Here is a 25,081-nt window from a genome sequence, read left to right as displayed (position 1 = left end):
TTAGATGCAACATTAGTGACTTAGTATTCTATTATTGTAAAACTATTGCATTTGGGCACTGTGTCACTATAAATCCACAGTACCTCCATACCAGAATATTACACCAAGCAACTAAACAGAATGCCAAAACAGACAAGATTAACATTTTGTTCAAGATTTCAACAGCAGTGTAATCATTTCTCATTTCAGTCATCCATTTCAGTAAAACAATGGAGGGGCAGCATTCAGAACAAAGATTAAATCACTAATATTGGATATATATATATATATATATATATATATATATATATATATATATATATATATATATATATATATATATAAAAACCCGTCTGGTTCACTAATGTCTGTCAGGGAAGGAAATCTGCCATTCTTACCCAGTCTGGCATACATGTGACTCCAGATCCACAGCACTGTAGTTGACTTTTAACTGATTTCTGAAATGACTTTGCAGCAGTTCAAAGCGGTGGGTTGCATTGGCAATTAGGGATGGGCAATAAATACTAGCCTTGCCAGCGACACACTCAATCACGAACAGAAAATATTTTATTTGCTTGGATTGCACCAATCTCAATTAATTTAAACAAACCATGACAAGTTTTGGTAGTGTGACATTCTGCACTCAAAAATGGCTTAGCTTACTAGAAATAAGCTTGTGTGAAAAAAAAATTGCAAATCACAAGACAAAAAAAGCCAAATCTATACAAACCAATGTTTATTCTTCCTAAATTATTCATTACTATTTAACACTAATCCCCCCCAGAACTTCAAAACAGGAATTATAGACAGCTGTGGTTGATTGGAATGTAAAAAAAAAGTAAACACCATGCAGTGGATAGGAAGAAATTGGTATACTTTTTCAGAATTGGAAGTAGGAAGTTGTGTTTGGAACAGTTGAATATTCAAAAGTACTTACCATATATGATGCAAAGATCAGAACCCGTTTGTGTTTTCCACATGGCCACTGGGGGTCATCAAGAAGATTAGGATCATATTCTATTAAATCTCCAACTTCACTACCTAGATGATGACAGAAAGCAACACAGGCCTGAGACATGCACCTTTATTTATAGACGTTCAACATGCATGAATTTAACAATTGTCAGAGTAAGTGGCTTTGAGCATAATGCACACTTAACAGCTGGATGGTCAGCCAAGAAAAAATCTCAAGCAGTTTAGGAGGCAATCAACTCAGACTATAGCACAGGCTCAGAACACAATGCAAACCAGGCAATGTCATTCCAAACTGTGTCTTCTATGGGTCTTGCTACTCAAATATGTTTACAATGGGATAGTAGACCACAAACCGAAAAGGGAGTTATACTTAACTGCTTGTGTGTGTGCAGATTCATGTGGGTGAGGCTGTTCATTTTCTATAAGTCAGGTAAATGTTTAAAGCAAATCTTGGGCACATGCATGAGGAACAGAAAGTAATACTTTGTCACACCAACTTGCTTTGTTAAATGATAATTTTCTTTAATCACTGACTGGAGATTTGAATTTATATTTTTGAAGAAATGGAAGAGAGAACAGATGAAGGATGACTTTGCTAGCAGCTTGAGATGGTCATCTAATTTGCAACACTGTATTCTACATTGCAAGGCCTGTGAGGTGGAGACAAAATGGCTGCTCATCCCAGCAAGAACCAAGACCCAGGATATTTAAGGGAACTACCCATTATTTTTAGCAAGAAAAGCACTGCCAGCATCGGTGAATCACTGGGTGACTGTCATGTGACAAGCCCTTCCCCATCTGTGGTTTTAAGCTTTTGTTTTTCTGCAGCAGCGAGAAGCTTTTCAACTCTGACACATGCAGACCCAAGTGGGGATCTCTCTCTCCCTCTCCATCTCAGCTTACAAGCTTCGAACTCTGCTTGTTGACTGACCACCTTTGCACACTCCAGCTACAATCAGAAATCCCATTGGGTGAGAGACAGAGAGAGAGACAGAGAGAGAGACAGAGAGAGAGACAGAGAGAGAGACAGAGACAGAGACAGAGACAGAGAGACAGAGACAGAGAGACAGAGAGAGAGACAGAGAGAGAGACAGAGAGAGAGACAGAGAGAGAGACAGAGAGAGAGACAGAGAGAGAGACAGAGAGAGAGACAGAGAGAGAGACAGAGAGAGAGACAGAGAGAGAGACAGAGAGAGAGACAGAGAGAGAGACAGAGAGAGAGACAGAGAGAGAGACAGAGAGAGAGACAGAGAGAGAGACAGAGAGAGAGACAGAGAGAGAGACAGAGAGAGAGACAGAGAGAGAGACAGAGAGAGACAGAGAGAGACAGAGAGAGACAGAGAGAGACAGAGAGAGACAGTGCCTGGTTTAGGTACAATAAAGTTAACCTCCCTGTTAACTCAAGAAAACCTGTGATTACTTACTTGCTATGATCATAAGAATCAAACACATACTGAATTGGCTGGTACATCCAATTTAAGAAAGAATTAAACCTGTTGTGGTTAAACGGAGAGGGAAACCCTTCAACCCCTCCTCACTTAACCGCAACACTTACTATTTCCAATTCAAATGCTTTGCATAAACTAAGAATGTGGGAAATCAACTTTCAGTGCAGCTGTAACAAACTGGCATTCTTAGAAGGAACTTAAAGCCTGCTTAAAAACATTATTCCTAGCCACGGACAATGCAGGAACCAAGAGTTTTTTTTAAAAAAAAGTATGCAGATTTAAAGTCAAGTCACATACAGTATGACTTTTCCATCAATTTTAAATCAGTAAAGTAACAGGAATTTAAAACTTGCTCATGCAGCAAAATAACTATTTCTCTGGGTTTAGATATGTAAATGATTCTCAGGTCTAAAGGTATGAGTACATATAAGTCACACTTTCTGAATTTTTTTTTCGCAGTATAAGTTATTAAATAGCAAGTGCATTTTAGACTGCAAAACTTCTAAACTACCCAAACAGTAATTTAGTGCAAACTTTCCTACCAAATAATACTTCAGTTGTATATCACTTTTATTTTTACCTAAATCCATTGCTATTGTGGCAGTTCCATGTCTTCCTGGTGTAAAGCTCCGATGCACGCTATTTTGAACCGGTGCTACTGAAGTTGAAACCTCGGGTACAGCTTTTGACATCACAAAGGCATTGGTTGGATAAAGGAATTGTGCATATGAAACTGACTGTGAAACAGGAAGGAATACACAGTAAGCATGTTACACATTACTCCCAGATCTATTGCGATGCTGAACATAAAATGTTGCTTGAAGTTTTGTAGCTCAAAGTATTAGTCAAGCTCAAATAGTAAAATAGAAGGGTCATTGATTTTTTTTCAGATCACATTGACAGATACATGAAGTGTAAGAAAATACATTATGTACCCACAAATCTCAACGAGTACAAATCAGATACCTCATCAAATTTCAGACAGTATAATCTAATAGAGGAATTCAGATCCAACAACACTGCTTCATGATTGACAGACAGAAAAATATATTCATCACAACCCAGGCTTACACTGCTTAATTGTACAAGACTGGGCTCTTAGTTATTGAACTACCCCAAAATTTACAAGTTATTTTTAAACCCATCTTTCAAAATATGCAATTATTTCATTAAAACTACACTTTAATGACAAAGCAAACAAACAAAGCAGTCAAATTAATATGTTGGAAAATATTTTAATTTTCAATTTGGATAAACACAATTGTATTGAAGGATTTTAGCCACTCTAACTCATATTTAATGGACAATTTTGAATGCAGCTCATTCCAGAATAATTTGAAAATAAAAACCATGACAATTTGTTTTTGCACAAAAGTTATTCTAAAATTTAGGAGGATGAGGTAATCCAGATATGGCCAGAATTCACATTCAGCCTAAACGTATTGTTTTGCTGCCACATTCACAGTTAGATCAGCAACAATTTTAGACTATGTATATTCAAACATAAAATGAAAACCTTCTGAAAATACAATCACCCTCTATGCCCCTAAAAAGCTCATACTGCACTACCTTATACAACATAGATAACTGTTACCTTTACATCTGCACCAGGTTCAACTCCCTCAAGTCCAAGCAGCATGTCTGTTGAGGATGAAATACCACCAGAAGGGTTACGTTGTCTTGGTCCTTCTAGCTTATTGTCTCTGTGTAAAGAGAATGTTAAATCCAGGTTCTTTCAGCAGTTAGAAAACAAAGATATACATAAATACTGAAGGAGTGGTCCACACATAATAGCTGCAAAGTAAACAATGAAAGGAACTCGTTCCCTTTATAGCTCACTTGAAAATCAAAGCTGCAACCAACAGGAAGTGCTTTCACAAAGAATAAAAAAAAACTTGAGAAATTTATCAAACTGATCATAAAGCAAAACTAGAATTTTGAGTATCAGTTATTCATTAGCTGTTCGGCACCTAGCAGACCCAAATTAATTTTGAACTGCATTTTACCAAAATAAACTTTACTAGACTCAAGTTGAAACAAGACAAGACCTTTTCCTGATAATGGAGGAAAAAAAACACAACTTTCCTATGGATCTGCCAGCTTTAGTTTTCCATTCTGCCCTTTGCAAAATTTATGGAATGCCTGTTGCAGTTTCCTCTTCAAAGCATCCGTTCCCATCAGTGGCCTCATAAATTTAAAAAAGGACAACAGACCATTTATGAACGCAACGCCCCCCCAGTATAAAATGGTTACTAGCCAGAAGAAAAAGAGCATGTCGAATATTAACGTAATTAAAATTATCATAGATCTCAACTTGTGCACTGCATTTTGGGTACTTAATGCATAATTCTGTGAAACCTAAAAAACGCAGGAACACAAAAAATAGCAGTAAACCATATGGCCCATTGAGCCTGCTCCACCATTCAAAACGATCATGGCTGATCTCAGGATTCAACTCCACTTTCCCGCCGTCTCGCCATACCCCTCGATTCCCTGAGAGACCAAAACTGTCTGTCTCTGCCTTAAATGTATTCAACGATGGAGATCCACAACCTCTGGGGTAGAGAATTCCAAAGATTCACAATCCTTTGAGTGAAGTAATTTCTCCCCATCTCAGTCCTAAATGATCGGCCCCTTATCCTGGGACTGCGCCCCCATGTTTTAGATTCCCTGACCAGCAGAAATAATCTGTGTGTAGCTTATCCAAACCCTTTAGAATCTTAAATGTTTCAATGAGATCACCTCTCATTCTTCTAAACTCCAGAGAATACAGGCCCAATTTACTTAGTCTAATATAGGAAAACCCCCTCATCCCAGGGACCAATCTAGTGAACCGTCGCTGCACTGCCACCAATGCAAGTATATTCTTTCTAAAATGTGGAGACCAAAACTGCACACAGTATTCCAGATGTGGTCTCACCAAAACCCTGTACAATTGTCGCAATACTTCCTTATTCCTGTACTCCAATCCGTTTGCAATAAAGGCCAATATTTGCCTTCCTAATTGCTTGCTGTACCTGCATGCTAACTTTCTGCGTTCTTTGTACAAGCACACCCAAGTCTCCCTAAACAAGACAGAGAGAAATTAGACCTTCTAAAAAATATTCTGCTTTTCTATTTTTATGACCAAAGTGCATAACTTCACGCTTCGCTACATTATACTCCATCTGCCATCTTGTTGCCCACTCACTTAACCTGTCTATATCTCTTTGAAGCTGCTCTGTGTCCTCCCCAGAGCTTACTTTTCCACCTACCTTTGTATCAGCAAACTTAGATACATTACTCTGCCTCTCCATCTAAGTCATTTTACTGGAGTACTTTGTACTGCCCCGCTCGATCGCTGCAGCCCTGCAAGTTTATTTCCTTCAAGTACCCATCCAATTTCCCTTTGAAATGACTGACGTCACCGTTTCCACCAACCTCATGGGCAGCAAATTCCAGGGCATTACCACTCGCTGCATAAAACAGTTCTTCCTCACATTCCTCCTGCATCTCTTACACAAACCTTTAGTTTTTCCTTGTCTAACTTATCTAAGCCTATCGTAATCTTGTACACCTCTATCACATCTCCCCTCAATCTCCTTTGCTCCAGGGAGAATGACTCCAGCTTTGTTAACCTAACTTTGTAACTAAAAGCCCCCATCCCTGGAACCATTCTGGTAAATCTCCTCTGCTCCCTCTCAAGGACCCTCACATCGTTCCTAAAGTGTGACCAGAAATGGGCACAATAGTCTAGTTGTAGCCTAACCAGAGCTTTATGAAGGTTCAGCATAACTTCCCTCACTCAATGCTTCTATGAAGTCCAAGATCCTGTATGCTTTGCTAACCACACACTCTCTGTATGTCCTGCCACTTTCAAAGATCAATGAACATGCACCCACATCCCTTTCTACATACTCTTTAGAACTGCGCCATTAAGTCTATATTACCTCATCCTATCTCCTCTGCCAAAATGCATCACGTCACACTTGGCTGCATTAAATTCCAACTACCACCAGTCTGTCCATTCTGCTAGCCTAACTATGTCCTGTTGCAGGTAATTTGCATCAGCCTCACTGTTTGCTACACTTCCAAGTTTGGCATCATTTGGCAAATTTTGAAATTTTACTCTGCATTCCAAGATCCAAGTCATTTATATATAACAAAAAAAGCAGTAGTTCAAGCACTGAACCTTGGAGAACACCACTGTCTACCATTTCCTCGTCTGAAAAACAACCAACAAACAAACTACTATAACTTGCTTATTCCATAAGCCTCAATTTTGTTAACTAGCCTTTTATGCAGTACTTTTTCCCCAAACTTTTTCTTAAAATCCATATAAGCAACATCCACTGCATTCCCTTCAACAGCCTTTTATGTTACTTCATCAAACAATTCAATTAGATTAGTCAAACATGATCTGCCTTTTAAATTTCCGTGTTGGTTATCCTTAATTAACTCACACCTCTCCAAATGACAGTTGATTTTTTCCATGATTGTTTCTAAAACTTTACTTACCACTGATGTTAAACTATCTGGCCTGAAGTTGTTAGAACTATCCTTTCACCCTTTCTTGAATAAGGAGGTCAACATTTGCCCCTCTCCAATCCTCTGGCACCTCCCCTATATAGAAACATAGAAAATAGGGAAGCTATCTAGGGAAGACTGGACAATTATGGCAATCCCTTTTGTTATCTCCACCCCAACTTCCTTTAGCAACCTGGGATGCAAACCATCCAGATCAGATGACTTATCTACCCTAAGCATAGCCAGCCTTTCCAGTACCTTCACCCTCTCAATTTTTACCCTCTCCAATGCCTCTATCTGCTTCTACTGATATTTTGTCAGGTTCCTCTTTTAGTAAACACCAATACAGAGTACTCAAGTATTCTAGCCTTGGCTTGCGCCTCTAGCTATACATTACCCTCTTTGTCCTTAATATGCCCCACTTCACTTCCTACTACTATTTACATGCTAGGAGAAAATTTTTGGGTTCACTTTATGTTAACTGCCATTCTATTCTCATTCTCTCTGTCAGTCTTATTTTCCTCTTCATCGCCCCTCTCAAGCTATTGTATCTGGCCTGTTTCTCACTTGAATTCACCTGACATGCACCATACACCCTTTTTTTGTGCATCATCATAAACTCGATCTCAGTCATCCAAGGAGCCCTGTTTTTGGTTCCCCTACTTTTCGCCCTGGTTAGAATGTAACAAGCCTGTACCTGAAGTATCTCTTCCTTAAAAGATAACCCATTGTTCCATTATACTTTTTCCTTTTTGAAGGATTTTATCCCAAATGGCACATTCCTCAGAATAAATATTGGTGAGCTCCACACTGAATATCAGTAAGGGAAAAAAGCACTACCTGTCTTTTTTTTTTAAAAATGGATTTGGAAAAATCTATGATGCCTTTTCACTGGCTTAGCATTCCCACTCCACACCATTACCTCTGGAGTCTATCATGAGGGCATTTCCATTTTTTATATTTTGAGGACTTGTGTTTAAAAGACTGTAGAAATACCTGAGGAGATGCTGGACTTTTTTTTTTTTAAAAAGTGTCACTGGAAGGACACTTGGGACTTTGTTTAAAAGAAAATACCTACTGGAAGTGACATGTCTTAAGCCAAGTAAATTGCAGGAGCTTTGATGACTATCGGAGTTGTTTAGAGAGGTGACATGTCAAGATCTATGGCGGTCAAGAGTTGGTTTCCATTTTGGAAATTGTTTGGAGTTCCGTTGGGGGGGCGCAAGACTGCTAAGAGAGAGTCAACCAGCTCATCCTGCTCCGAAACCCTGAGAATCCAGTGTGAGAACTGGAGAAACTGATGCAGCATTTCCCCTGAGAAGCTTCTGCAAGACTTTCTCTTGACATCTCCTGAACAAACAGTTTCTGAAAAGATCCCAGTGACACCCGTCTATGTATATTCGGACACCAGACCAACTGGAACATTCCATATCTTATCCTTTTTCTTCAAGAATTAACAAGTACTTGGCCAAAGTGGTTTTTTTTTGTAAAGTTGATCTCTGCAGAGAAAGCCTCTTGATTTTTCCTTTAACCAATGCGTGCGCACGTCTGAGTTGGGGTTATTTAGAAGGGAATATATTGATACTTTCATATTTCAACCTGTGTGTTAATAAGCTTTGCATCTTTATTGAATGGGTTTTGTTTTATAATAAATTAGTAATTTTGTTGTTTATTAAAGAAACCTGGTTGATTGATTTTTATTCTGAAACTAAAACAGATAAAGTATATAACTAGCCATATTAGTAACTGTGTAAAACATTTAAATATATGTTGTGACCTGCGGAGAAATAGAACTAGAGAACACAGTACACTCCTCCATCCTCGATTGTAACAAGTCCCCCAGGGATTTAACGTGCCATCCACCCCTCCAATTTCTCATCTGCATGCCACTCCTTGGCGACATCATCCAAAAACATTCAGTTTTCACATATGCGCCAACAGCATCAATCTCACTTGACCCCTCCACTGTCTCTAATTTGTCAGAGATCTAGTACTGGATGAGCAGAAATTTCCTCCAACTAATATTGGGAAGATTGATGCCAGTATCTTTGGTCCTGCCACAAACTCCATTCCCTAACCACCAACTCTATCAGAAGAACAAGGGTGGCAGACGAATGGGAACACTACCACCTGTAAAATACCCTACAAATCAAATACCATTCTGGCTTGGAAATGCATCACCATTCCTTCATTGTTGCTGCGTCAAAATCTTGAAACACACACTCTAACAGCACCGTGGGTACCTACACCACATGGACTGCAGCAATTCACCACCACCTTCTCAAGGGCAATTAGGGATGGGTAATAAATGCTAGCTTGCCAGTGACACCAACAAGGCCATGAATAAAAAAGTTCCTTTCCATTTCAACTGTCTGATGCTGAACGAGACTGCTCTCAACCTTGGTGTCATATCTGACCCCGAAATGAACTTCCCACCACATATCTGCACCATCACGGAGATCACCTATTTCCATCTCTGCCCCGCCTCAGTTCATCTGCTGCCGAAAACCTCAGCCCTACCTTTGTTACCTCTGGACTTATCCATTTCAATTCACTCCTGGCTAGCCTCCCACATACTATCCTCTGTAAACTGTGTCCTAACTCTCACCAAGCGAGTTAGGACCAATCACCTTGCTTGTTGACCTACACTGGCTCCAGCTTAAGCAATACTTGATTTTAAAATTCTCATCCTTGTCTTCAAATACCTTGTCCCTCCCCATCTTTACTCTCCTCCAGTCTTACAAACCTCAGGAATATCCGCTCCTCCAATTCTGGTTTCTTGAACATCCCCGATTTTAATCACTTCAGCATTGACTGCCGCACCTTCAGCTACCAAGGTCCTTAGCCTCCCTAAACCTCTCTTTCCTCCTTCAAGACATTTCTGAAAAACCTAACTTTTTGACCAAGCTTTTGGCCACATGCCCTATTATTTCCTTACGTGGCTCAGTGCCAAATTTTGTTTTGATCACACTCCTGTGAAGTGCCTTGGGATGTTTTACTTTCTTAAAGATGCCAGATAAATGTAAGTTGTTGTTGCTGGTGGTGGTGCAAAGAGTTTCAGTTTCATAAGCTTGACAGTGTAAATTAGGTATTAAGGCCCAAACTGACTACAAAGCAGAACGAGACTACTTTATTTGGGGCATCTCACTCTACTCTAGCATCAGCACAGACTGGAGTCAGAATACAGGCTGCATTTACATTATGAACTGCAGTCTCAGTGCAAAGCAAAATTGCTTTACACTGATGCTACAGTGTAGTTTAAAAGCACACTTGGATTGAATTGAGTTTCAGTTGAGTATAATGAAACCGATTATTTTATTCAGTACATTAGAAAATTCCAACTTTTGAATTCAGTTGGAAACAAAATATTCTTACCCGTTATGGTTAAATTCTCCATAAGGCAATACAGAAAATGCTGAGCACAGTGATCTTTTAGCACAGATGAGAACTATCCTAAAATGAAACCACAAAATGCAGATATTAACTCAATTGCACACCGGGCTACAGATAGCAGAACATAATTGTGATCTTTACATGCCATAACTTGAAGACTATTCATAGAAAATACTTCACAGTAGAATATATAACAGACAATAGAATATAGGCAATATCCCATGACTTGTCCACAATATTACAACATAATTCACAAGTTGAGCACTGGCTCTGACCAAATAGTTTAAACATAGGCAGGTTGTGCTGGAGAACTGGAGGGTTGCTAATTTAACACTTCTGCTTATAAAGTGAAGAGATATAAATCAGGTAACAATATGTAAGCCAGCCTGACCTGCATGTATACACTCCTAGATACAAGATAAAATGATTACTCATTTTAGGTTTAGTTAAGGGTAGCCAGCAGAGATTTATAAAAGTGAAGTCATTTCTGACAAGGTTAATAGAACTCTAAGGAAATAATGGAGTGTATTGATGCATGAAAGTCAGTGGATGTGGTGCATATGGGTTTTCAAAAGGCATTTTGATAAGGTGTCTTGATAATATTAAGCCAGGGGCGTGGTAGCAAAGGTGGGAAGTCACATGACAAAACCAAAGAGAGTGATTAATGGATGTTTTCCTTTCATTGAGAGATAAACAAGCGTACTTCAGGGCTCAGTGTTGAGACCAATGCTCTTAATGTGATCAAGTATAGGGAGATCAAAATTTACAGACAAAAATCAGGTAGACTATAACAAGGGCTTCAGAAGTACAGATATAGGTTAGTTGTATGAATTCACAGAATTACAAGGTAAATACAGTTCGGCTACAGTTGGAATAGTACATCCATTTTTTTTTTTGCACCTTATGGGGGACAAGGAGTTAAGGCTATGGGGAGGGTACAGGAAAGATTCACTATATCATAGATAAGTTTTCATTTTGAAACTGGACGGACAACCTGGCATCGGCCTAGGCACCGGAAACGACAACAGCAAACACGGCCCTGTCCACCCTGCAAAGTCCTCCTTAGTAACATCTGGGGGCTTGTGCCAAAGTTGGGAGAGCTGTCCCACAGACTAGTCAAGCAACAGCCTGACATAGTCATACTCACAGAATCATACCTGACAGACAATGTCCCAGACACTGCCATCGCCATCCCCGGTATGTCCTGTCCCACCGACAGGACAGACCCAGCAGAGGTGGCGGCACGGTGGTATACAGTAGGGAGAGAGTTGCCCTGGGAGTCCTAAACATTGACTCTGGACCCCATGAAGTCTCATGGCATCAGGTCAAACATGGACAAGGAAACCTCCTGCTGATTACCACCTACTGCCCTCCATCAGCTGATGAGTCAGTACTCCTCCACGCTGAACAGCACCTGGAGGAAGCACGGAGGGTGACAAGGGCACAGAATGTACTCTGGGTGGGGGACTTCAATATCCATCACCAAGAGTGGCTCGGTAGCACCACTACTGACCAAGCTGGCAGAGTCCTAAAGGACATATCTGCTAGACTGGGTATGCAGCAGGTGGTGAGGAAACCAAGAGGGGAAAACATACTTGACCTCGTCCTCACCAATTTGCCTGCCGCAGATGCATCTTTCTATGAAACTATTGGTAGGAGTGACCACCGCACAGTCCTTGTGGAGACGAAGTCCTGCCTTCACATTGAGGATACCCTCCTTCGTGTTGTGTGGCACTACCATGCTAAAATGGGATAGATTTTGAACAGATCTAGTAATGCAAAATTGGGCATTCATGAAGCACTGTGGGCGACCAGCAGCAGCAGAATTGTACTCAACCACAATCTGTAACCTCATGGCCCAGCATATCCCCCACTCTACCATTGCCATCAAGCCAGGAGAACAACCTTGGTTCAATGAAGAGTACAGGAGGGCATGCCAGGAGCAGCACCAGGCATATTTCAAAATGAGGTGTCAACCTGGTGCAGCTACAACACAGGACTATCTGCGTGTCAAACTGCGTAAGCAGCATGCGAGAGACAGAGCTAAGTGATCCCATAACCAACGGATCAGATCCAAGCTCTACCGTCCTGCCACATCCAGCTGCGAATGGTGGTGGACAATTAAATAACTAACTGGAGGAGGTGGCTGCACAAATATCGCCATCCTCAAATGATGGGGGAGCCCAGCACATCAGTGCGAAAGATAAGGCTGAAGCATTTGCAACAATCTTCAGCCAGAAATGCCGGGTTGATGATCCATCTCGGCCTCCTCCTGAAGCCCCGAGCATCACAGATGCCAGACTTCAGCTAATTTGATTCACTCCGCGTGATAATCAAGAATCGACTAAAGGCACTGGATACTGCAAAGGCTATGGGCCCTGACAATATTCCAGCAATAGTACTGAAGACATGTGCTCCAGAACTTGCCGCGTCCCTAGCCAACCTGTCCTAGTACAGCTACAACACTGGCATCTACCCTGCCATGTGGAAAATTGCCCAGGTATGTCCTGTACACAAAAAGCAGGACAAGTCTAACCCAGCCAATTACCGCCTCATTAGCCTACTCTCAATCATCAGTAAAGTGATGGAAGGTATCAACAGTGCCATCAAGCAGCCCTTGCTTAGCAATAACCTGCTCAGTGACGCTCAGTTTGGGTTCCGCCAGCGCCACTCAGCTCCTGACCTCATTACAGCCTTGGTTCAAACATGGACAAAAGAGCTGAACTCTAGAGGTGAGGTGAGAGCGACAAGGCAGCATTTGACTGAGCATGGCATCAAGCAGCCCGAGCAAAACTGAGGTCAATGGGAATCACGGGGGAAAACTCTCCGCTGGCTGGAGTCATACCTAGCGCAAAGGAAGATGGTTATGGTTGTTGGAGGTCAATCATCTGAGTTCCAGGACATCACTGCAGGAGTTCCTTGGGGTAGTGTCCTAGGCCCAACCATCTTCAGCTGCTTCATCAATGATCTTCCTTCAAATCATAAGGTCAGAAATGGGGATGTTCGCAGATAATTGCACAATGTTCAGCACCACTCGTGACTCCTCAGAGACTGAAGCAATCCGTGTAGAAATGCAGCAAGACCTGGACAATATCCAAGCTTGGGCTGATAAGTGGCAAGTAACATTTGTGCCACACAAGTGCCAGGCAATGACTATCTCCAACAAGAGAGAATCTAACCATCTCCCCATGACATTCAATAGCATTACCATCGCTGAATCCCCCACTATCAACATCTTAGGGGCTACCATTGACCAGTAACTGAACTCAAGTAGCCATATAAACACCATGGTTACAAGAGCAGGTCAGAGGCCAGGAATCCTGCGGCGCGTAACTCACCTCCTGACTTCCCAAAGCCTGTCCGCCATCTACAAGGCACAAGTCAAGAGTGCGATGGAATGCTCTCCACTTGCCTGGATGGGTGCAGCTCCAACAACACTCAAGAAGCACAACATCATCCAGGACAAAGCAGCCTGCTTGATTGGCACCCCATATACAAACATTCACTCCCTCCACCACCGATGCACAGTGGCAGCAATGTGTACCATCTACAAGATGCACTGCAGCAACGCACCAGCGCTCCTGAGACAACACCTTCCAAACCCATGACCTCTACCAACTAGAAGGACAAGGGCAGCAAATGCATGGGAACACCACCACCTGCAGGTTCCCCTCCAAGCCACACACTACCCTCACTTGGAACTATATTGCCGTTCCTTCACTGTCGCTGGGTCAAAATCCTGGAACTCTCTTCCTAACAGCACTGTGGGTGTACCTACCCCACATGGACTGCAGCGGTTCAAGAAGGTAGCTCACCACCACCTTCGCAAGGGCAATTACAGATGGGCAATAAATGCTGGCCTGGCCAGCGATGCCCACATCCCATGAATGAATAAAGTTTGGATAAACTACAGAAACTGGGGCTCTTTTTCAGATGACAGACCAAAAGGAAATCAGAGAGCTACTGAAAATTCCTTCGACAGCACCTTCCAAACCTGTAAACTCTACCACCCAGAGCAGGGTAAGTGGTCACCCGGAACACAGCCACCTACAAGCTCCGCTCCAAGTCACACATCAACATGATTTGGATCTATAAATCGCCATTGCTTCACTCTCACTGGGTCAAAATCCTGGAACTCCCTCCATAATGTTTGTTTTAATTTTTATTCTTTCATGAGACATGGGCGTCGCTGGCTAGGCCAGCATTTGTTGCCCATCCCCCCAATTAACGGCCTGCTCGGGTCTGCAAAATCAAAAACCCGACCCGAGCCCAGCAGAACCACATTTGAACCGAGCCAGAGTCCCTCCATTTTTTCCCGCACCCAACCCAACCATCAGTTAACTTGCCTTCCATTTTTCACTTTGTTGCTGATCTGCACAAGCTTAAAATAACCAAGAAAACCACCTTTCTAGTCCAAAAATTAAATTAACATTGGAGCCACTTACCTGTGATAGTGCGCATCCAACCTGGCCCGACCAGAGTCCAAATGCCGGACCCGGAAGTGCAACCCGACCCCGACACATGTCGGTCCTGTTGGGTTCAGGTCAGGTAGCAGGCCTTTACCCCCAATTGCTTTGAGAAAGTGGTGAGCTGCATTCTTGAACCACTGCAGTCCATCTGGTGTGGGTACACCCACAGTGCTGTTAGGAAGGGAGTTCCAGTATTTTGATCCAGTCAGTGAAGGAATGGCGACATATTTCCAATTCAGGATGGGTGTGCGACTTGGAGGGGAACTTGCAGGTGGTGGGGTTCCCATGCATCTGCTATCCCTGTCCATCTAAATGGAAGATGTCGTGGGTTTGGAAGGTGCTGTCAAAAGAGGTGTGGTGAGGTTCTACAGTACATTTTGTAGATGGTAAACACTGCTGCCACTGTGCGTTGGTGCTGAACGGAGTAAACGTTTAAGGTGGTAGATGGGGTGCCAATCAAGCGGACTGCTTTGTCCTGGATGGTGTAGAGCTTCCTGTCTTGTTGGAGCTGCACCCATCCAACCAAGTGGAGAGTATTCCATCACACTCGACTTGTGCCTTGTAGATGCTGGATGGACCTTGGGGAGTCAGGAGGTGGGTTACTCACCGCAGGATTTCTAGCCTTTAACCTGCTCTTGTAGCCATGGTATTTATGTGGCTGCTCCCATTCAGTTTCTGGTCAATGGTAATCTGCAGGATGTTACTAGTGGGGGATGCAGAGATCGTAATGCTGTTGAATGCCAAGGGGAGATGGTTAGATTCTCTCTTATTGGAGATGGTCATTGCCTGGCACTTGTGTGGCATGAATGTTACTTGCCACTTATCAGCCAATGCCTGAATGTTGACCAGGTCTTGCTGCACATGGACAGACTGTTTCAGAATCTGAGGAGTTGTGAATGGCACTGAAAAACAAAATCAGCAAACATCCCCACTTCTGACCTGATTATGGAGGGAAGGTCACTGGTGAAGCAGGTGAATATAGTTGGGCCTGAGGAGCTCCTGCAGCAATGTCCTGGGTCTGGGATGACTGGCCTCCAATAAACACAACCATCTGTGTGTGCTAGGTATGACCCCAACCAGTGGAGAGTTTTCCCTTTGATTCCCATTGACTACAGCCCCTTGATGCCACATTCTGTCAAATGCTGCCTTGATATCCAGGGCACCTCACCTTGAGTTCAGCTCTTTTGTCCATGTTTGGACCAAGGCTGTAATGGTCAGTAACTGAGTGGCCCTGGCAGAACCCAAACCAAGTACTGGTGAGCAGGTTAAGAGGCACTCGACAGCACTGTCAATGACACCTTCCATCACTTTGCTGATGATCGAGTGTAGACTGATGGGGCAGGACAAATCCAATCTGGCCAACTACTCCTTTTTCTGGATAGGACATACCTGGGCGATTTTCCACATTGCTGGGTAGATGCCAGTATTGTAGCTGTACTGGAATAGCTTGGCTAGGGGCTCGGCTAGTTCTGCAGCACAAGTCTTCAGTACTACAGCCGGGATATTGTCAGGACCCAGAGCATTTGCAGTATGCCTTCAGCCGTTTCTTGATATCATGTGGAGTGAATCAGACTGGCATCTTTGATGCTGGGATCCAGAGGAAGAAGAGATGGATCAGCCAGTCAGCATTTCTGGCTGAAGATGGATGCAAATGCTTCTGCCTTTTCTTTTGCACTGATGTGCTAGGCTCCCCCATCATAGAGGATGGGGATATTTGTGGAACCTCCTCCTCCTCCAGTTAGTTGTTTAATTGTCCACCACCATTCATGACTGGATGTGGCAGGACTGCAGAGCTTTGATCTGATCTGTTGGCTATGGGATCGCGTGGCCCTGTCTACTGAACACTGCTTCCAGTGTCTGGCATGCAAGTAGTCCTGTGTTGTCGCTTCAACAGGTTAACATCTCATTTTTAGGTATGCCTGGTGCTGCTCCTGGCATGCTACCCCGCACTCCTCATTGAACCAGGGCTGATCCCCTGGCTTAATGGTAATGGTAGAGTGAGGGATACGCCACATCATGAGGTTACAGATTGTGTTTGAATACAATTCTGCTGCCATTGCAGACGGTCCACAGTGCCTTACAGATGCCCAGTTTTGATCTGCCAGATCTGTCTTGAATCTATTCCATTTAGCACAGTGGTAGTGCCACACAATATGAAGGGTATCCTCTGTGAAGATGGGACTTCGTTTTCACGAGGATTTTGTGGTAGTCACTCTGCCAATACTGTCTGCAATAGGTAGACTCGTGAAGACAAGGTTTAGAAGATTTTTCCCTCTTGTTGGTTAACTCACCACTTGCCGTAGGCCCAATCTGACAGATATGTCCTTCACAACTCTGCCCATTTGGTCAGCAGTGGTGCTACCGAGAACTGAAGTCCCTCACCCAGAGTATAATCTGTGCCTTTGCCATCCTCATTGCTTCTTCCAAGTGGCGTTTAACATGGAAGAGTATTGATTCGTCAGCTGAGGAAGAACAGTAGGTGGCAATCAGCAGGAGGCTTCCTTGCCCACATTTGACTTTATGCCACAAGACTTCAAGGGGTACGGAGTCAATGTTGAAGACTCCCAAGGTAACTCTCTCCCGACTGTATACCACTATGCCACCACCTCTTGGTTGGGGGGGGGGGTGGGGGTGGGGTCTGTCCTGCCGGTGGGACAGGACATATGCAGGAATGGTGATGGCAGTGTCTGGGACATTGGATGTGAGGTACGTTGCCCTGAGTACAACTAAGTCAGGCTGTTGCTTGATTAGTCTATGGGACAGCCCTTCCAATTTTGGCACAAGCCCCCAAATGTCAGTAAGGAGAACTCTGCAGAATCGACAGGGCTGGGTTTGCCACTTTAGTTTCTGGTGCCTGGGTCGATGCCAGGTGTTCTGTCCAGTTTTATTCCTTTTCAACTTGCGTGCAATGGTTTTGTACAACTGAATGGCTTGCTAGGCCATTTCAGAGGGCATTTAAGAATCAACTACATTGCTGTGTGTCTGGAGTCACATGTAGGCCAGACCAGGTAAGGAAGGTAGAGTTCCTTCCCTAAAGCACATTAGTGAACCAGATGGGTTTTTACGACGATCGATGGTAGCTTCATGGTCAACATTGCTGACTAGCTTTCAATTCCAGATTTTCATTAATTAATTGAATTTATTAATTAAATTTAATTCTACCAGCTGCCATGGTGGGATTTGAACCTATGTCTCTAGAGTATTAGCCTGGGTTGCTGGATTACTAGTCCAGTGATATTACCACTATGCCACTGTTTCCCGAGACAACTACTTGAGTTACATAATGTAGACATTTTTTCTGATTATGTCAGTGCACTTCAACCTCACAATATATCCAAAGAAAGACACTGCAATATGAAATCCATCCTGCATATTTAAATGATCTTACACATCAAAAAGATTGATACTGCTTGTTGCCCTCATAGCCTTGGCCTTTTGCCAAAACAGAAGGAAAGTTTATAGCAGGATAGTGGCAAGGGGTGGGGTGGGTGGGAAGAAATAGGTTGTATGGGCATGAATTATTTTCCTTAGTGGAGCTCAGTGGCACTTTGTCTCTATTCCAAGTGCACTATTACCGGAGGAATGTGTCACACATATAATACTAAAGTTGAGAGTGGAATCTGGGATGAGCACATGTGCAAATATTCATAAGTTTGGTGTAGCTAAGCATACATCATGAATAAGGACAACTTTGAAGGTGGATAAAATGCAGCAATTTCACTAAGCATTAACCAAGCAAAATAGGGAAACAATTAAAATTTAATATCTGAACATTGAAAGGGTAAAGTTCTTATTTTGAGCTTAGTTAACAGTTCTTTGTAATGAGATTAAATAAAAAAAAGTAGCAAGCTAGATGTTTTAAATCTTCATTACATAAAGTAGCAATTCATCTGCTGCTAACTAAACTACCTTCACCCTCCCGTTAGTGCAGGTTTGGTTAAACAGTTGCCTATTCGGTTGAGAGAATGATGGCAATTTAGATACCCACTTGGTTAGGAAACATAGGCACTTATACTATAGGAAGATCTAAAGAAAATGTTCAGGTTATGCCATTACAAGAAGAATTGTTTGCACGTATTCCTTCAGTAATCTCACTGGCAAGGGATTTCTAGAACTTGAGGACTCCAATTAAGTCTACATTTTACCATACAAGTTTTCAATTAGTACAGAATAGTTGAAACTTTGCACCAACATGTGAAGGCATTATTTGAAAAAAAAAATCCCACTCACTTCTCTCTCAGGTTGGGTCCCCAACTCAAGATCCAAACTACATTCACACTAGGACCACAACGGTGACGTAAAATAAATCATTCGCTTTGCACTGAATGCAGCCGAAGTGCATCCCTTGATGAGCACGAAGCCACAGGATGTTGAGAGTTACACACACATATACATAAATATACATATACATTGAATGAAGTGCTAAGATCCACTAATTCACTCAGATTATTGCTTCTCATGTCATTTGCAGAAGCCTATTCTCATGCTAATTACCTGCTATTTCTTGTGTCATATTGCCGCATATTTTTGATAAAGTGAACTTTTTTTGTGTTTTTTGGATGGGGAGATCCTGAAGAAGTTCTGCTTCTGCAAAATAAAGAAAAAAATTGTTAAATAATGACACTGAGTTACAAGACTGCAGCTGAGCAGACAAGATTTTTTTCATATGGTTAACAGAAATTTCAGTTACTGACAGTTATTGAGATATATCCCACTCCGTTGTCTGACATTTCTATTGCACATTCGTAGCTGAGTCAGACTTCTGTGAGCACAAAGAGGAGCAACTACAAAGAAAGTGACAGACGATATAAATGAGTAAATTTTTGAATATTTTTCTTTCAGTGGGCTTTTATACAATGAAAAAGGTTTGTCTGTGGTTTACAGTGATATCTGAACTCATCGATGTATTCTCATGAGATGTTCACATTTCCACTGTAAATCATGGAAAGCAAATCAACATTAAAGGTTAGCAAAACTCAAAATTTGTAATAACTTATAGTTGTCCATTATTCTCATCAACGCTTTACTCAATTTCTTATCTGTATTTTGTTGGCAATGGCTACTGTGGTAGAAGCATCCAAAACATGCTAGGTAAGTAATGAATGAAAGAATGATGTCTTCATTGAACAATCACTCCATTTGTATTGCTATGTTACCAGGAATGTCAACGCCAGTATAAAGACTCTCCAGCTCAGCTAAGCCTTAGACTCATTAGAAAGCAGCAAAATCATTCAAATTTTCATTCACCTTCAAAAGAACCAAGAGATTATACTTTAATCACCTGAGTCTGGACATGGTGTACATTACAGGTTAAAAGATGATTGACAAGTTTTTTTCCTCCTCCTTCACATGTGCAACAAGATAGCTGCATGTGTGTTGTTTAAAGAAAGTGAAGATTAAATGATTCATCAAGGCCAGATTTACAATGACTTTTCAGCATACACAACTAATTTCGTTTTGTACTTACCGGATTAATTTTAAAATATAAACTTGTACACAAAATAAAATTGCGATTATGTGCAAGTCAAATTGAAAAAGTGATTGAACATTTGACAGATTAATGCCAGTAAAATAATACATTTCACATTATAGGAGGTCAGCTTACAAGAGAAAAGACATCACAGAAAATACTAAACACCACTTGAGTATTAATTGGACTGCAGTTTATTTAATGGCCAGAGCAGAGTATAAGTAATGGTTTATTACAAGTCATTTACTACACACACAGTTCAACTGATAGTTTAGTTTAGTTTTAGTTTAGAGATACAGCACTGTAACAGGCCCTTCGGCCCACCGAGTCTGTGCCGACCATCAACCACGCATTTATACTAATCCTACACTAATTCCATATTCCTACCACATCTCCACCTGTCCCTATATTTCCCTACCACCTACCTATACTAGGGGCAATTTATAATGGCCAATTAACCTATCAACCTGCAAGTCTTTTGGCATGTGGGAGGAAACCGGAGCACCCAGAGGAAACCCACGCAGACACCGGGAGAACTTGCAAACTCCACACAGGCAGTGCAGTACCTAGAATTGAACGCAGGTCGCTGGAGCTGTGAGGCTGCGGTGCTAACCACTGCGCCGGTTTTGTATACATCCACTAAAATTAAATAAGTACAGTGGAAGAAAACTGTGGTTCAATACACAAGATCCAAATGGAATAATCTAAAGATTTAAATTGCTTCAAATCAGCTCATGTTATTAACCTCAACACTATCTCCAAGTCAGACGGTTGTGGGTGCAAGGCCCAGTGACCTGAACACAAAATCTAGGCTGATATTCCCAGTAGAGCACTGAGGGAATGCTGCACTGTCGGAGGTGCCATCATTCAGATCAGACCATAATTTTGTTAGTACTGAAATCTGCCAAAATTCCCCCATGGCTAGCCAACGGAATGTAATTCTTTGATCCTATTCTTAGCCAAGTTCAACTACGAATAGGGTTTCAGAAAGTCCCAGGCAGTCCATGAACACCTGCACTACATTATGGCAGCAACTGTTGATGAGCTGCTTAGGCACAAAGCTTAATCGAAGTGACAAATAAATTTCTTATGGCACAATCCATACAATAATCCTTCAACTTGTGAAATTATTATTGAAACTTTGGTGGCATGGGGTAGGTGGGAGAGAAGAGAATACAGGAAGTACAGATTTAAACTGAGTTCTGCCCTTCCTCAACTTCCCTTTCACTTCCTTCAAAATTCCATAACTGTATTTAAATAATTGCTCATGAGGTTCTCCCCTCCAAAAAGATTTACAATGCTATTTGGTGATGCTCTCAGTGCCTCATTTGCATTCAACGTATTCCATTGAAGTTTGACACCAGTCGTTGCAAATGTGTGAATTCCTTCATTTTTCACACTGAATGATGTACTTACCAAGTCACCTTATCACAATTCTTTGAACATATTCTAAAGCTATTACTGCAATCCTATAGAATATGGTTTTCTATTTAAATTAATGAAATAAAAAGCAAACATTGCACTTTACAGCCTCTACACATGACTGTCACCTTAAGCAAGCATCATGGAAACAGGCAATTTGCTAAAAGTTAATTTTCGACCATCTTGATGCTTTTTTAAAACCATCCTAATGTTTTTTTCTCAGTTCACAACGAGCACACCATAAAAGGTTCTCTGTGAACACCAACACGATCACAACGTTCTCGAAATAAAATTGGCTTGTACATTGCATACCTGCTGCAGCTGCAAAACTGGTCTGAATCAGTAGTTTCCTAGTTTGACTGGAGATAAATCCATTTTAAGAATTAGAGGCTTTCTTCCCTAATATAGCACAAAAATGGTTGGTCAGAGTTGCCATACAAATGGACTTTTGTTGTACAAGCAACACTTGCAGTTTCACCCTTGAAGGTCTGTTATAGTTTAGGTGCTAAAACAGCACAACCATTGCTGCACCAAAATGTCAGGATTCATGAATTATGGTTGCCTTCCCCAAGACATAAATGATTATACGAAAAAGGCAGAATAAAAAAGGGATAAAATTAGCATAACCTGACCTAACATTGTACTCAGCAGCCAACAGTGACCAGAAACACAACATGCAAGGAACCAGGGGCAGGAATATATCCTCTCATCCCCCGTTACTTAGTCATTTTCTATCCCTTGCTAACATCTGCAAATATAGGACCAGCTTCACATGTACTCTCAAGACACCCAGTTCAAATGTTAGTTCTGAAGCAGGGTCACTGACCTGAAACGTTAACTCTGCTTCTCTCTCCACAGATGCTGCCAGACCTGCTGAGTATTTCCAGCATTTCCTGACTTTATTTCCAATGTTTACTACTTCTCTCTGTCTCTCCGCTGTGCTGGTCTAACATCCTGTCTTGCATTAAACATAATTTTCTCTAGCTCAGCACTGGGAAGGTGGAAGCCAGTCTTTGGACCCCGCCACAAACTCTACCTGCTTGCAATTGATACCATCCCCTTCCCTTCAAACACAAATTGAACCAGACTGTTTATAATATTAGCATTCCATTCACCCCCGAGCCAAGTTTCAGACCACATGAGCTTCATCACAAAAATCCCTTACTTCCATCTCTATAGCACCACGTGCTTTGACCCGACTGTAGGGGGAGGCGGTGGTAACCTCTACTGGACTAGTAATCCAGAGTGACATGGTTCAAATCCCAACATAGTGGATGGTGAAATTTGAATTCAATTAATACATCTGGAATGAAATGGAAAACTAGTCCAATGGTGATCATGAAACCATTGTTGATTGTTGTAAAAACCCATCAGGTTCATGAAAATCCATCAGGGAAGGAAATCCGTCATTTTTTGGTCTGGTCTACATGTGACTCCAGGCCCACAGCAAAGCGGTTGACCCTTAAATGCCTTCTAAAATGGCCTAGCAAGCCACTCAGTTGTACAAAACCACTACGAAGTCAAAGAACAGGAATGAAACCGGACGGACCACACTGCAAACGACCCTGCAAAGTCCTCCTTACTAAACATCTGGGGGTTTATGCCAAAATTGGGAGCACTGTCCCACAGACTAGTCAAGCAACAGCCTGACATAGTCACACTCATGGAATCATACCGTACCATGTCCCAGACAACATCAACATCCCTGGGTATGTCCTGCCCCACCAGAGGTGGCGGCATAGTGGTATACAGCAAGGGCAGGGGGGGGGGGGGGGGGGGTGAGTTGCCCTGGGAGTCCTTAACACTGTCTCCAGATGCCATGAAGTCAGGTCAAACATGGGCAAGGGTTACCTGTTGATTACCACCTACCTCCCCACCTCGGCTGATGAATCAGTGTTGGAAGAAGCACTGAGAGGAACAAGGGCACCAAATGTACTCTGGGTGGGGGAATTCAATGTCCATCACCAAGAGTGGCTTGGCAGCACCACTACTGACTGAGCTGGTCGAGTCCTAAAAGGACATAGCTGCTAGACTGGGTCTGTGGCAGGTGGTGGGGAAACCTACTTGACCTCGTCCTCACCAATCTACCTACCGCAGATGCATATGTCTATGCTCACAGTCCTTGTGGAGACGAAGTGCCGTCGTCACATTGAGGATACCCCACCATCATGTTGTGTGGCACTACTGCCATGCTAAATGGGATAGATTTCAAACAGATTTAGCAACTCAAAACTGGTCATCCATGAGGCGGTGTGGGCCATCAGCAGCAGCAGAATTGTATTCAACCACAATCTGTAAAATCATGGCCCCTCATATCCCTCACTCTACTATTCCCATCAAGTTGGAGGACCAACCCTGCTTCAAAGAAGTGTATAGGAGGACATGCCAGCAGCAGCATCAGGCATACCTAAAAAGTGAGGGGTCAGCCTGGTGAAGCTACAACACAGGACTACTTGTATGCCAAACAGGATGTGATAGCACTGTCAGCGACCCCTGCCGTCAAGTGGCACTTGCTCAGCAATAACCTGCTTAATTCACTAATACCTGATGGTTTTCTATCCAAGGACTGTGAGGGAAGCAATGGAAGAAATACTGCAAGTTCTGACTAAATAGAGTTGCAAAACGTGGTGGGAAGGAAAACTTCATCAGAGGACTGGACGGTGCGAAATAAATTCCTGTCCTCAAAATGGAGACTGAAATAAATTAGGAAATGATTGGCTAATCTTATTTCAGTTATCAGGTATCAATGTATGAAACAAGGTGACATTACCAAACACATGGGAGAAACAGGACCAGCTTGATTAACTGTTATAAACTTCTTTGGACAAAACAAGAGGACAGTTAACTGAAATGCATGGATGTGGGTTATGAATTTTTAAAAGCATTTGAATAGGTGTCACATGAGACAAGCAAAATACTGCAAATGCCAGAAATCTGAAATAAAACAAAATGCTGGAAACACTAAGGTCAGGCACCATATGTGGAGAAACAGTGTTAACATTTTGTCAGAACTGATGAAAGGTTAAGGACATGAAACATTAACTGCTTCTTTCTTTACAGATGCTGCCTGACCTGAGTATTTCAAGCATTTTCTGTTTTATGAATCACAGTATTCCAAGTGTGTTCGAACACATAAAACATATATAACTAATGAGCAGACCGATTGGTCCATCAAGCCTGCCCTGTAGTTTAAAATATTACCTTGCAGCAATGAGCAAAACTATAATTGGGGCTAATTAGAAATTTACATTTTCTTTCTCTATAAAGACAAGAACAGCTATTAATTAGTATCTGTCAATTACTATGTAACTGGCTTCTCACATCAATATTCACTGTTTCGAAACTAGCATTGCTCCAATAACTTGCATTTATGTAGCATCTGTACCTTTATTAAGAAGTCGCAAGGCACTGAATTGATG

General features: G+C 42.1%; 1 protein-coding gene across 1 annotated transcript in view; it reads right to left on the bottom strand.

Moving 5' to 3' along the window:
• The window catches only part of LOC137378222 (CDK5 and ABL1 enzyme substrate 2-like), a 55,594-nt gene that overhangs the window by 8,839 nt on the left and 21,674 nt on the right, over positions 1-25,081 (bottom strand). The window contains exons 2-6 of the mRNA XM_068048436.1: positions 19,265-19,357; positions 10,284-10,361; positions 3,997-4,105; positions 2,983-3,139; positions 917-1,020 (exon numbers count right to left, since the gene is read on the bottom strand). Coding sequence (XP_067904537.1) covers positions 917-1,020; positions 2,983-3,139; positions 3,997-4,105; positions 10,284-10,361; positions 19,265-19,357 — 541 coding nt within the window. The remainder of the gene's footprint in view (positions 1-916; positions 1,021-2,982; positions 3,140-3,996; positions 4,106-10,283; positions 10,362-19,264; positions 19,358-25,081) is intronic.

This window comes from Heterodontus francisci, chromosome 16, assembly GCF_036365525.1.
Source record: "Heterodontus francisci isolate sHetFra1 chromosome 16, sHetFra1.hap1, whole genome shotgun sequence".
NCBI lineage: Eukaryota > Metazoa > Chordata > Chondrichthyes > Heterodontiformes > Heterodontidae > Heterodontus > Heterodontus francisci.
The sequence above is the reverse complement of the archived record's forward strand: the minus strand, read 5'-3'. Positions and strand labels throughout refer to the sequence as shown.